We start from the raw sequence: 15121 nt of genomic DNA, 5'->3' as shown, positions 1-15121 counted from the left end.
CTCATAGGAAAAAAAAGGGAAAAGCTTTGTGATATTGGATTTAGCTATGATTTCTCAGATATGACACCAAAAATACAGGCAAAAAGAAACAAATAAATTGGACTTCATCAAAATTTAAAACTTCTCTGCATTAAGGATAAGATTGAGTGACAAGGTAAGCCACTAGATGGGAGAAAATATTCACAAGTCACATATCTAATAAAGAAGAAATATTTAGAATATAAAAACAACTCCTAAAACTCAACAACAACAAAAAACAACTTGATTTTAAAAAACAGGCAAAGGATTTAAATAGATATTTCTTCAAAAAAAACATACAAATGGCCAATTAACACAAAAAATATGCTCAACATCACTAATCATTAAGAAAATACAAGTCAAAACCAAACTGAAATACTACTTCACTCCCAGTGGGAAGGCTATTATTAAAAACAAACAAACCACACACACACCAACAGAAAAAACAAGCACTGGTAAAGATGTGGAGAAACTAGAACCCTAACATTGCAGGTACAAATGTAAAATGGTATAGACCCTGTGAAAAGCTGTATGGCAGTTACACACAAAAAATCAAGCACAAAATCATAATATGATCTAGTAATTCAACGTCTAGGTATATCTTACAGAACAGGAACCAAAGACCTGAATAGACACTGTATGCCCATGTTTGGCAGCATTATTCTCAATAGCCAAAGATGGAAATAAACCAAACGTTCATTGACAAATAAATGGATAAACAAAATGTGGTATATACAAAAAATAGGATATTATTCAGCCTTAAAAAGAAATGAAACTCTGACACATGCCACAACATGGGTGAACCTTAAGGCTAAATGAAATAGCCAAATTCACAGGAAAGTAGAATGGTGGTTGTCAGAGGCTGGGGGAAATGAGTGGAAGTTAGTATTCCATGGGTACAGAGTTTTAGGTGGAGAAGGTGAAAACATTCTTTTTTTGTTTGTTTGTTTGTTTTGAAAGCATTCTGAAGAAGGATGGTGGTACACTTAAAATAGTAAATTTGATGTTATGTGTATTTTACTACAATAGAAAAGTAATGGAGCTCTCTTAAGCAAATTATCAGAATTAATGACGAAAGATTACCATTCAATTTGATTTTAACAATGTTTAAACCTCATTTTGATTAAGTGCCTCTGAATGTTTTCTGTTTTACTAAATTATGTCTGTACAAGAAAAATATTATATATATATTACCTCCTGAATTTCTTTTTCTAGCAGCTCCACTCTCTCTCGAAGGTGTCTCCTCTCTGTGTCTATAGAAAGAAGTTCCAGTCGAACTGAGCTGCTTTCTCCCTCGGCTTGATGAGCTTTGACTTCCCAGTCTTCAGCACGGTTATGAAGCATCTGAAATCTATCTAACAAATCTTGATTTTCTTTTTCCTGGTTTAATCACAGTTAAATTGTTTCTAAATTAGTAATGGTCACTCACTGAAAACCCATGTCATAAACATAGCACACATTGGGATTTTGCTTTAATTTAGGAAGCATAAGCCATCTGTGCAGATACTATACTAAATAAGACATGTAAGGAAATATACAAGGACAACAGGCAAAATCTCCACTTTCATATGTTAATATCTAATATTAATATGAGACAGAATAAACATGAAAAAGTTAAAACAAAATCAGTCTTAAAGTCAACCTAAACAATGTTTTTTTCACCTTAGCAGCCATTAAGCTCTCCCATCGTGACACTTCAGTTATGTAATTATGAACTCTACTCTTCATTTCTTCTTTTTCTTGCACTGCTGCTTCTAATTCCAATGAAATTTGCTATATATCAGAAAATTGAAGACAATATAAAATGAATGTAGCACCTAATGAGTTCTACTATGTTCAAACAGCTCTTTCTGAATTTGGGGACTAAGAGAGAGTAAGAAAAAAGGAAAACTGTTCTTAAGTATTATTTTCACATGTTTTTTTTGACTGATCTTGACTTTTTAACCAATTATTACCATGTACCTCCCACAATATAACTGACCACATATCTGGTACTTAAACTAAGAGCTCAGGGATTAATATTTTTAAAAATTTATATATCAGCAATGTGCTCTATATAATGAGTAATTTTAAAAATGTAAAATATTTAAAATAAGAAAATCACTGGTTTTCTTGGTATGATCCTTTAAAAAAACTAGTACAAACAAAGCCAACACCTTTCAGTATTTGCCATTCTAAAATATTCATTAATTAGCTTATAGGTAGGTAATCTCTAAGCCACTGGAAGTAAGTACAAATAATTAAAATCTACCATGGGTCTTTAAAACACAGCAACTTTGCCTTGGGAGTGATACTGAGGTCCTCATGCAGTAGACTGACAATGACTTCTGCCATAGAGACCACCACGCTCCCAGATTCAGGATTCCTTGCAACAAAGCCTACAATGGTATCTGATGGTTTTTTACTGGTATAATATACAGCAGTATTCTAAGCCACATTTTAAAATACCTTTATAAACAGTATTCTCCTTAAAGAGTTATTTCTTTTGTTGCTCATATTTATATAATTAAAATTTAGAAGACAGAATATTTAGAGTTTTAAAATTTAGCAAACATTGAATATACTGTAAAACTGTGTATTATGAAACTATCAAAGTTTATGTACTGTGCTCATACCTGGTTTTCTCTTGCCATTGTAGCCAGATCATCCTGTAATCTTCTGTTTTCCTTAAAAGACATTTCTTTAGATCTTCCTACTTCATCAAGTTCTTTGTGAGCTGCATCAAGCTGGCGCCGGAGGCTGCTTATCTCATGGTCCCGATTAATCAATGTTTCCTTTAGGTGGCTGTTACACGAGTGGGGTAGCAATAATAAAGAAAGCTTTTTGGAAAATTTAGTTCATTTAAAAGGAAACTATTTTACTCTGAATTAAATATACTAAGAATGCAAGAAATTACAACTATGCAACCTATGGATTGGGATAAAATATTTGCAAATAATACAACTGCTGCTGCTGCTAAGTCACTTCAGTCGTGTCCAACTCTGTGCGACCCCACAGACGGCAGCCCACCAGGCTCTGCCATCCCTGGGATTCTCTAGGCAAGAACACTGGAGTGGTTTGCCATCTCCTTCTCCATTGTGTGAAAGTGAAAAGTGAAAGTGAAGTCGCTCAGTCGCATCAGACTCATAGCGACCCCATGGACTGCAGCCTACCAGGCTCCTCCATCCATGGGATTTTCTAGGCAAGAGTACTGATACGCACATAATTTCCAAAATCTACAAACAGCTCATACAACTCAATAACAACAACAAAAAAACTCAAGCAATCCAATTGAAAAATGGGCAGAAAACCTAAACAGACATTTCCAAAGAAGTACAGCTGACCAACAGGCACATGAAAAGAGGCTCAACATCACTAACTATTAGAGAAATGCAAATCAAAACTAAAATGAAGTACCACTTCATACCAGTCAGAATTGGCCATCATTAAAAAGTCTACAAATAATAAAAGTGGAGAGTGTGTGGAGAAAAGGGAATTCTCTTACACTGTTGTTGGGAATGTAAACTGGTGCAACCACTACTGAAAACAGTATGGAGGTTCCTCAAAAAAACTAAAGAGTTATCATATAATCCAGCAATCTTACTCCTGGGCATATACCCAGACAAAACTATAATTTGAAAAGATACATGCATCTCTATGTTCAAAGCAGTACTATTTACAATAGCCAAGACATGGAAGCAACCTAACTGTCCACAGACAGATGAACAGATAAAAAACATGTGGTATACACACACACACACAATAGAATATTACTCAGCAATTTAAAAAATGAAATAATGCCATTTGCAGCAACATGGATGGACCTGGAGATTATGAGAAGCTAAGTGAAATAAGTCAGAAAGAAAAAGACAAATACCATATGATATCACCTCCATGTGGAATCTAAAGTATGAGACAAATGAACATATTTGTGAAACAGAAACAGACTCACAGACATGGAGCACACACTTGTAGTCGCTAAGTGGGAGGAGGTTGGGAAGGGAAGGACTGGGAGTTTGGGATTAACAGTTGCAAATGAATGTATCGAGAATGGATAAACAACAAGATCCTACCGGGTAACACAGGGAACTATATTCAATATCCTATAGTAAACCATAATGGAAAAGAATATGATAAAGAATATATACATATAACTGAATCACTTTCCTGTACAGCAGAAATTAACACAACACTGTAAATCAACTATACTTCAATAAAACAGAAAAAGAAATGACAACTACTGAATTAAGACACTAATTAGGTGAAGAAGACATTTTAGATCTCCACCAATCATTATGTGAAAAAAGTCTTAAAATACATTTATTATTATAAAATTAAAGTAAAAACAGAAGATTTTCAAGTGTTAGTAGAACATAAATGATTCAATCGGTAAATACTTACTTAAATGTTTTAGGTCCCTACTATTATATAATATGTTGCTGAGTCATGTCTGACTCTTTGTGACCCTAGGGACTATAGCCTGCCAGGCTCCTCTGTCCATGGGATTCTCCAGGCAAGAATACTGAAGTGGGATGCCATTTACTTCTCTAAGGCATCTTCCCGACCGGTGGATTGAACCTGTGTCTCCTGCATTGCAGGCAGATTCTTTACCGCTGAGCCATGAGGGAGGCCAAAATAATATGTAAGAGTATATTAAAAAAATGCAATTAGTGCTTTTTTTCTTGAAGTAGCGAGACTAGACACAAAATGTAAAATCTTGTAACCGTACTTAAAAAGGTTTAGATGTGGAATAAATTCAGTACTAGCTGCTGAGGTAATCTGTTTTGATGATTAGGGCTTGCACAGGATAACTGCCGTAGAAATAAGGAGTAAGTAGGTATGTAAAGGAAAAATTAATAAGACATAACTGTTTAGATGTCGATGACAGAGGAAGGGAGAAAGTTAGAGGATAACAATTTCTATGTAGGAGATTGAGAAAATGATAATTGCCACTGGCAAAATAGGAAAAGTGAAAAAAAGAAATTTTCCTATTGCCAGACTGCTACCCAAATAGATAATGCTGCATTCACTGAAAATTTCTTAAAAAGCTGGATGCCATTCCATCAATTACTTACTTCAGAGAGGATTCATACTCTGAGACTGTTATCTTCATCTGCGTAATAGTTTTTTCCTACAGAAATTATAAAAATATATCAGATTCTAAACCATTCATGTAGAAGTATCTCCAGTTGAATTCTAAAATTTATCACATTTATATAGTTTAAATTCAATCATATAACATGTTATAAAAGAAGGCTCTAAGTAAAGATATTTCCATGTAACAATTATATTTCACATATTGGCATATTTCTACCCCCTCTAAGAATCTGAATTGTTCCTTGAGTTTGCTGTAATCATATATGATAAAATTGTATTCTAGAAATAGAACTGTTAAAAATTCAAATTATTGGGATAAAATGAAATTTAAACATATTAGAAGAGATGGCTCTGGGTCTTGTGAACTCAGGCATGGTTCTTATGAAATAAGAACCGTATACCTTGTAAAGCAATTATCCTTCAATTAAAAAAAAAAACTGCATATATGAAACAGAAAAAGATTTTCTGTTCAGAGAGCACATAATATTACTTAATAGTCCCATACTTTACTAGCTAGGTTTTCATGTAAGTTTGCAATCTTTTCTGTCTTCTCATCCACAGTCTCCTGAAGGATGTCTTTTTCTTTATCAATAACACCAATGGTCTTCTTCATTACATGAGCCTCTTCATTCTGTGAAGTCATCCTGAGGTGTAGTTTACCTATAAATGAAAAGAAATGTTTCTTAGACAAAGTAAATTAGGATTAGCAAAAACAAAATTTAAGAACACTTACCTATTTTTTCCTCCAGTATTTTAACTTGTGCTTGGGCTGATTCAAGTTCACTTCTTTTCATGTTAAGTCGGTGCTGATAATCCTCAACTGACCGCTGTAGTTGCTCATTTAGTAGCCTAAAGAGTCAGTGGATAAAAACAAATGGGATTCTTTATTTCTGGTGGGAATAACATTTAAAAAAATGAAAGATCTTACAAAATAGTTTGCTTATTTTAAAAGCGTCTTTAATTTCTCATTTTAAAGCTCTTTCAGTATAATCAATGGCATTACATTATATATATTAGTCTTCAAAATATTCCATCTTCCTAAAAAATAATATAGTGTAAAAATAAAATTAATTGTACTTTTTCTAGAGGTTTCCTTGTAGTTTTAAAGCTTTTCTCAGTTTTCTATCATCAACTCTCTTTCTCTTAAAACTTATTTCCAACAGTCAAGGCAAAGTCCTGTTTTTATAGAATGGCCTCATACTTCAAGATTCTGACCATCCTGACCAGTGAGCTTTTAATTCTGCTTCCTATTCTGAATATTCTGAATACCAGACCATCTTACCTGTCTTCTGAGAAATGTGTAGGCAGGTCAAGAAGCAACAGTTAGAACCGGACATGGAACAAGAGGTTGGTTCAAAATTGGGAAAGGAGTGCATCAAAGCTGTATATTGTCACTCTACTTATTTAACTTAAAGGAAGAGTACGTTATGTGAAATGCTGGGCTAGATGACTCACAAGCTGGAATCAAGATTGCCAGGAGAAATATCAACAACCTCAGATATGCAGATGATACCATCCTAATGGCAGAAAGTGAAGAGGAACTAAAGAGACTCTTGACAAAGGTGAAAGAACAGAGTAAAAAAGTTGGCTTAAAACTTGACATTCAAAAAAGAAGATCATGGCATTCAGTCCCATCACTTCATGGCAAATAGATGAGGCAACAATGGAAAACAGTGAGAGACTCTTCTTGGGCTCCAAAAATCACTGTAAATGGTGACTGCAGCCATGAAATTAAAAGACACTTGATCCCTGGAAGAAAAGCTATGACAAACCTAGACAGTGTATTAAAAAGCAGAGACTTCACTTTGCTGACAAAGGCCTGCAGCATCAAAGCTATGGTTTTTCCAGTAGTCATGTACAGATGTGAGAACTGGACCATAAAGAGGGCTAAGCGCCCAGGAACTGATGCTTTTGAACTGTTGGAGAAGACTTTTGAGAGTCCTTTGGACAGCAAGGAGATCCAACCAGTCAATTCTTAAGGAAAACAACCTTGAATATTCATTAGAATGACTGCTGTTGAAGCTGAAGCTCCAGTATTTCGGCCACCTGATGTGAAGAGCTGACTCACGGGAAAAGACCCTGATGCTAGGAAAGATTGAGGGCAGGAGGAGAAGGGGGCAACAGAGAATGAGATGGTTGGATAGCATCACCGAATCAATGGACATGAGTAAACTCTGGGAGATAGTGAAGGACAGGGAAGACTGGCGTGATGCAGTCCATGGGGCTGCAAAGAGTTGGACACAACTGAGCAACAACAACTTCTGAATACAGACACGAACCAGAATAAGAGAGGCCATTCCATTTAGGCTGCTTTCCATCTTAGGATGTACATAGTGCCTTGCAAGGAAACAAGAGGGGGAGAAAGAAGTTTCCATCTTAGTTCTTCCTAAATAGTATTTCTTAATTAAACAAACATAGCAAGTTCTTGGTCTTATTACACTTTTTGTTCTGATTTTGTGTAACAAGTGTTTCCTAAATCTGGCCACTGTTCTCCAAGCTCGTTGCCACTCTTTGACTCCTGGTACATTGTCTCCACTGTTCTCCATCAGTCTCTTAAGTCTCCAAATCCACCTTCCCTATTTTTGCCATAGTTCACTTCCTAACAGGCATGTTACTCATGTCACTCCCTTGGTTAAAAATTTTCTGTTTATTCTCCACGTTTATACGGTAAAATCCATTCACTCTTAGTTATCATAGTATGTTCTTTATAACCTGAGTCCAACCTGTAGATACCGTCTACCTGGGCCATACTGACCTCCTTACCATTTTTTAGATACATCACCTTTTAGACTCTGTAATAAATATTCTGATTTTAGATTTCTTTGAAAGAAGAATGAGAATAACAATGATACAGTTAGCAAAATTTTAGCAGTTCTACACTATGGAGAACAAATACTGGGTTGACCAAAACGGTGAGGGTTTTTCATAAGATATCACAGAAAAACCCCAAGGAACTTTTTGTCCAACCCAATATAGATTTGGCTCCAGACCACCCAAGTAAAGAGAATATGGCAATAAAGTGAGTCACGTGGATTTTTGGTTTCTCAGGGCATATAAAAGTTATGTTTAAGACTCACAAACATAGAAAACAAAACTATAGCTACCAAAGGAAAAGGGGGAGGGGTAAATTAGGAGTCTGGGATTAGCAGATAAAAACTAGTATATTTAAAATAGATAAACAACAAGGCCCTACAAACTAGTATGTAAAAAACAGATAAACAACAAGGTCCTATAGCACAGAGAACTATATTCAATATCTTATAATAAACCATAACAGAAAGGAATATGAAATATATATGTGTATATATATAAATATATATATACTAAATCAATTTACTGTACACTGAATCACTTTGCTGTATACCAGAAACTAACACAGCATTGTAAATCAACTATACTTCAGTAGGAAATAAAATTAAAATTCAAAGCCATTAAAAAATAAGTAAATTTTTAAAAAGCTGTGTTTAGATTATACTGTAGTCTGTTAAGTGTGCATTACATCTGAAAAATCAATGCACATACCTTAATTAAAAAAAACTTTATTTCTAAAAAATACTAACCATGGTCTGGGCCTTCAGTTAATTGCTATAATAGTCAAAGCTCACTGAAGACAGATCATCATAACAAATATAATGAGTTTGAAATATTGAAAGAATTACCAAAATGCGACACAGAAACACAAAGTGACCAAATGCTGTTGGAAATATGTCACCAATAAACTGGCTTGACACAGGACTACCAAAAACCTTCAATTTGTAAAAAACACAACATCGGTAAAGAGCAACAAATTAAAGCACAGTAAGACAAAGTATGCCTGTATCTATTAGGGAGATATCTGAAGGAGGCAGATACAAAAATTTGCCTATAACCATATCAATCTACGAGTCTTTAAAAGTACAGGTACTCAAAACCTACCCAGATTCACACAGTAAATAAAAACCTCCCGAGATCAGTCCCTCAATACATACTTTACAAAGGCTCCCCCAGTGATTCTGTTGTAAGGGCAGCTTTGAGAACTACTGCTTTTCAAAGACTTGGCCCAAAACACCACTGTTACGAACCATAAATAGTCACAAGCTAATTCTCAGAAGTGAAATAAAACTTCAGTAAACTTACCTAAGAGAGTTCATCTCTGTTTTCTGATGAGATGAGTCACCAGCCACATGGCTAAGTTTTTGAGCTTGGAATTTTGCTTTTTTCTCTAAAGACTCCATTGTTTCTTTCATTATAAATATTTTAGACTTTAATTCACATTTTTCGTTTTCAAGCTATAATTTTAAAAATTAATAGGGATATGTCTCAGTTTCTTTTCCTTAAGCACTCTTTAATAATATTTCTGGGTGAAAACTAAGGAAATAAATTAGATTTTAAAATACATTAAAAATCATGTTTTAATGTATTTATACTTTAGGTTCTAAATGTAAGAGCAGGTAAACAAATTTATCTCTCCTCTTCAATATCACTGAAATCAAAGAAAAAAGGAAAGGCAAGAAAAGAAAAGAATATGTCCGTAACAGCAATGAAACAGGAAGGGAAAACACCAGCAGAAAAAAATTTCTAAAAAAAGTAGATAGTACTGAATGGAAGAAAAATCAGGACAGAAAATACGATAACTCAACACAAAATGGACAAGACTTACATAAAGTGAACATTTTCCTCAAGAGCACAAAACACAACCTGACAATGTAGACACACCATGTTTCGGAAGGGGAACACAGTATTGGAAATGGATTAAAATTTCCTAAAATAACTGTAAATTCCATGAAATTTCAGTAAGAATCTTAACAATATCTTTTTAAACTAGATAAGTGACTTAAGATTTCATTCTAAAATTTATTTAGGGGAAAAGAAAGTTAAGAAAAAAAACAGTAAGAACTGAAGAGAAAAAGAACGCAGCTAGACTTGTTTTATGAGATATCAAAATAAATTAAAAAACTACTGTAATTAAAACAATATGAATTTCACATGTGGACAAGCAAACATATCCCTGATGTAAATTTTAAAAAGGTAGCATTTTAAGAAAGTGGAAAAGAATAAACTCTTTAAAAACTAGAGTTGGGACAGCCACTCATTGGAGACAAAAAATAAGATAGATTTCTATTTCATTTCATATACAAAAATAAATTCTAGATGTAATAAGGATCTATCTATAAAACTCAAAACCAAGAAATACTAGTGATAAATTTAAGTCTTCCAGTGAAGATGGCAGACTGACCACACATGTTTTCATCTCCTCTTCCTCTAGAAACAGTGCTAAAATGACAGTAAACAAGGTTAATAATATTATACTCTTAAGGACAAAGAGAGCAAGAAAGAAAATAAGGGTGAACTGGTGACTGCAGTAACTTGTAGGAATGTTCACTGCAGCACTTTTACAATAGCCAAGACAGGGAAGCAACCTACATTCCCACTGATAGAGGAATAAAGAAGAGGTGGTACACATATACAGTGGATTATTACTCAGCCGTTTAAAAGAACGAACTAATGCCATTTGCAACAACACGGATGGACCTAGAGAGTGTCATACTGAGTAAGTCAGACAGAGAAGGAGAAACACTGTATGTCATCCCTTATACCTGGAACCTAAGAAGAAATGATACAAATGAATTTACTTACAAAACAGAAAGAGACTCCTAGACTTAGAAAACAAACTTAGGGTTGCCAGGGTGAAGGGACAGTTAGGGAGTTTGGGAAGGTCATGTATATATTGCTATACTCAAAATGGATAACCAACAAGGACCTATTGTATAGACATGGAACTCTCCTCAATGTTATGTGCCAGCCTGGATGGGAGGGGGATTTGGGAGAGAATGGACACGTGTAAATACATGACTGAGTCCTTTCCCTGTTCACCTGAAACTACTACAACATTGTTAATCAGGTATACCTGAATACAAAATAAAAAATTTAAAGTCTGAAGAAAAAAAAAAACTTGCGAAAGACAAAGAGTAGATAGAATAGTGGTTCAGAGTGGGAAAAAAATACAATCTAAAGCAGTTAGATTATTTAGTGTCAACTAATGATGTTGACACTAAATAATTTTCTGTTGTGGGGGGGCTGTCCTGTGTATTGCAGGTTGTTTAACAGTTATCTCTGCCCTCTGCTTACTAGATTCAAGAAGCACTTTTCCCCCTTAATTGTGACAGACAAAATTCTCCAGATATTGCCACATATCTCTTAGGAGGCAGAACTAACCCCACTTGATAATCACTGACCTGCAATGACTACGGTCAGGAATACCAGTAAGAGGTCAGCTGACTTACACTGAAGCTGAACACAGGAAGCCATGAAGTGGTGGGGGAGGGTCACAAGGAAAACTGAACAAGGAGACTGGCTGCAAGTCTATAACTGGGATGTGCATATGAGCATTCCAGGTACTCAGTATGACACTCTCTAGGTCCATCCGTGTTGTTGCAAATGGCATTAGTTCATTCTTTTAAACGGCTGAGTAATATTCCACCGTATATGTGTACCACATCTTCTTTATTCCTCTATCAGTTATCTCTTCTAGAAAGTTCTCTTGGAAATCAAAAATACATAAAAAATCAAAAGAAGGGCTAAAAGATAAAGCTGAGTCAATCTCCCAGAGAGTGAGAAAGTCAAAGAGAAAATAAAGAAGAAGGGATAAGAACATCAGATCTTTTTAGGAAGTCTAAAACCAACTAATAATAGTTTCAGAGAGAGAAAATAGAATATAGTAAATTACCAAAGAAATGAAAACAGGAGATAAAGAAAGAAAACTGTAAAACTTTTCAGAAAGAAAGACATGTCATGTACAAAGGACTCGGTAACAGAACAGCATCAGACATCTCAAAGAAAGCTGAAAGACAAATGAAGGACAATATTTAAAACTTTTAGTGAAAATAATTTTCCAATTCAGACTGCCATATGCCGAAGCCAAATCATAAATTTGAAAGTTGAATAAAGACATTTTCAAACAAATAGACTAGTAACAAAATTTCCTCCCATGTATTCTTTTTCAGGAAACTGCTGGAGAAGGTACTATGCCAGAAGAAGGAACAAACCAAGAAAGAAGGAAACATGAGGTTCAACATAGGCGGGGCAGACAGGGAAAGTCTTATGAGGACAGCTATGGAGAGACATAGTCCATAATGAAGCAAGAAGATAGAAAGCTCAAGAAGGAAGGTCTTTAGGGGGGAAAGGACCAGAACTGATAGGTTTGAAAACAAAAAATATTGAAAGGCACGTGGCAGAAATAAAGTCCTTGATTAAAACACAAAATGAAACAAAACAAAGCAATGAATAACTCTAGCAAAGTGGTCTACAAGAAAAAAGGCAAGAGTAATATTGTCCCACTTGGCTGAGTCATAAACCATGAGAAGTCTTAGCAATATAAACAGTAACTATTAAAGAGAGGAAAACATCTAATTAAACTATGTTAATGTAATGGGGGAAGAAAAGGGGAGTGCTAAGCGATCAACTACCATCCTGGAGACTCACTCAATAATCTTAAATCCGTAAATAGCACAATCAGTTATTTAGAAACAGGGAGGTAAACACCAGGAAAAGAAGTGAAACAGCTGTGGATGGTAATCTGTGGGATAGGGAAGTGAGAAGGAAAAAATAAAATTGCACTAAAAATTCCAGAATTCTTATACTACAAACAAAAGTACATGCACGGTATAAAGATTAAAAACATGAATCACCTGGCTTAAAAAACACTACGTGAACCTTTGAAACTACTGTGAGCAGTCTCCAATCACATCCCCTAATCCCTGCCCACAATAACTATCTTGAGTCTTGAGTTTCTCATTTCTTGCTTGTCTTAGCACACCACATCTGTATGAACCTCCAAACAACATACAGTTTATGTGAGCATGTTTTGGAATCATACTGCATGTTTTCTTTCTTCTTCTTTTGAAAAATAATTTGTTTGGGCTGTATCGGGTCTTTGTTGCTGTGTGGGCTTTCCTCTAGTTGTGGAGAGCAGGGGCTACTCTCTAGCTGAGGTGCTCGGGCTTCTCATTGCAGTGGCTTCTCTTGCTACAGACCACGGGCTCTAGGGCACCACAGGGTTTAGCAGCTGCAGCACATGGGCTCAGCAGTTGTGGTTCCTGGGCTCTAGAGCACAGGCTCAAATACTTGCGGCACTCAGGTTTAGCTGCTCTGCAGCATGTGTGATCTTCCCAGATCAGAAATCAAACCCATATCTCCTGCAATGGCAGGTGGATTCTTTACCACTGAGCCACCAAGGAGGCCCCTGCATGCTCTCTTCAACGTATTTGTAAGATTCACGCATGCTGATGGTTGTGCCTACTGTTTTTCCTTTTTGCTGCTCTGTAACACTCCACTGTATGACTTACCACTCTATCTATTTTCCTCACAACTGACATCTAGATTGTTTTCTATTTTCTGTCAGTGGGCAAGCATTTTAGGTTTCGTGAGCCTTATGGTCCATTGCCACTACTCTACTCTAACACAAAAACAGCTGTAGACAATGTATTAACAAATGAGCACGGCTGTGTTCCAATAAAAGCTTTACTGCAAAAATAGACTGGAGGCCAGATTAGTCTAGGGGCCATAGATTATTGACTTTGATTCAGGGTTCAATCGATTTGTTGACTAATAAGAGTAATCTATTGGCCAACCTAGAACAGTGTCAAATTATTCTTCAAAACGGTACCAGCTGGCATGCTCAGAAGCTTCACATACTCACTAATAAAACTAGCTATACCTTGTTAATTTATGATGACCTGAAAGATGTGAAATGATTTTATTTTTATTTTAATTGGCATTTCCTCTATTTTTGAGGTAGAACATCTTTTTATATTAACCATTTATAATTTCTTCTACCATGAAGTGTCAATTCACAACTTCTGTTGCATTTTTTTAGATTAAATGTACAGCAAGTTGTTCTCTCAATTAGCGGCTGTCTTTTCAATTTACAGCTGTTTGATAAAGATATTGCTGACAGCCGAAGAATTGACGGCTTTTGAACTGTGGTGTTGGAGAAGACTCTTCAGAGTGCCTTGGACTGCAGGGAGATCCAACCAGTCCATCCTAAAGGAGATCAGTCCTGGGTGTTCTTTGGAAGGACTGATGCTGAAGCTGAAACTCCAATACTTTGGCCACCTCATGCGAAGAGTTAACTCATTGGAAAAGACCCTGATTCTGGGACAGATTGGGGGCAGAAGGAGAAGGGGATGACAGAGGATGAGATGGCTGGATGGCATCACCGACTTCATGGACATGAGTTTGGGCAAACTCCGGGAGTTGGTGATAGACAGGGAGGCCTGGCGTGCTGCGATTCATGGGGTTGCAAAGAGTCGGACACAACTGAGCGAAAGAAAGGAAATGAACTGATAAAGACATTCCTGTCAATGTGGTCCTATTCATGTTTTCTTTAAAGGAGTAAACTTGTTTGTGTCTTGTTTAGGAGCAAACACTCTGGAATCAGATACCTGCTAGCTGTATGATCTTGGGCAAGCTTCCCCTCTGCCTCACTTTCCTTATCTGTGAAATAAGGATAATATTAGCACTTACTGCTTATAGTTGTTGCGAGAATTAAAATTATATGTGTATGAATATATATAAAATGTTGAGAAAACTACCTGACACACCGTAAATGCTATATAAATGACTGCTATTATTATTCTGCTAAGGTAAAGATTTTCTCTTGTATTTTCCTTTAAAATTTGGAGTTAATTCTTGAACACAAGGATGCAAGGAACCCTGAACTGATTTTTGAGTTTGGTATATATTTTAGGTAGGATCCAATTCCTTTTTTACATACGTATATATGAAGTCAATTGTTCCAAAAACAAGTGAAGTGAAGTGAAAGTGGCTCAAGCGTGTCTTGACTCTTTGCAAGTCTATGGAATCTTCCAGGCCAGAATACTGGACTGGGTAGCCATCCCCTCTCCAAGGGATCCTCTGAACCCAGGGATCGAACCCAGGTCTCCCACACTGCAGGTGGATTCTTTACCAGCTGAGCCACCAAGGAAGCCCATCCCAGAAACACTGTTACTGAATGATTCTCTTATCCTGTTGATCTGAGTCCTTTATA

The 15121-nt window shown here is 35.9% G+C and overlaps 1 protein-coding gene across 2 annotated transcripts in view; it reads right to left on the bottom strand.

The window, feature by feature from the left end:
* The window catches only part of CEP135 (centrosomal protein 135), a 74517-nt gene that overhangs the window by 17350 nt on the left and 42046 nt on the right, over positions 1 to 15121 (bottom strand). For both annotated transcript variants that reach the window (XM_018049480.1, XM_013964641.2), the window contains 7 exons: positions 9211 to 9362; positions 5828 to 5943; positions 5600 to 5754; positions 5073 to 5128; positions 2634 to 2802; positions 1681 to 1791; positions 1213 to 1398 (listed from right to left, as the gene is read on the bottom strand). In XM_018049480.1, the coding sequence (XP_017904969.1) occupies positions 1213 to 1398; positions 1681 to 1791; positions 2634 to 2802; positions 5073 to 5128; positions 5600 to 5754; positions 5828 to 5943; positions 9211 to 9362 (945 nt within the window). The remainder of the gene's footprint in view (positions 1 to 1212; positions 1399 to 1680; positions 1792 to 2633; positions 2803 to 5072; positions 5129 to 5599; positions 5755 to 5827; positions 5944 to 9210; positions 9363 to 15121) is intronic.

This window comes from Capra hircus, chromosome 6 (genome assembly GCF_001704415.2).
Source record: "Capra hircus breed San Clemente chromosome 6, ASM170441v1, whole genome shotgun sequence".
NCBI lineage: Eukaryota > Metazoa > Chordata > Mammalia > Artiodactyla > Bovidae > Capra > Capra hircus.
The sequence above is the reverse complement of the archived record's forward strand: the minus strand, read 5'-3'. Positions and strand labels throughout refer to the sequence as shown.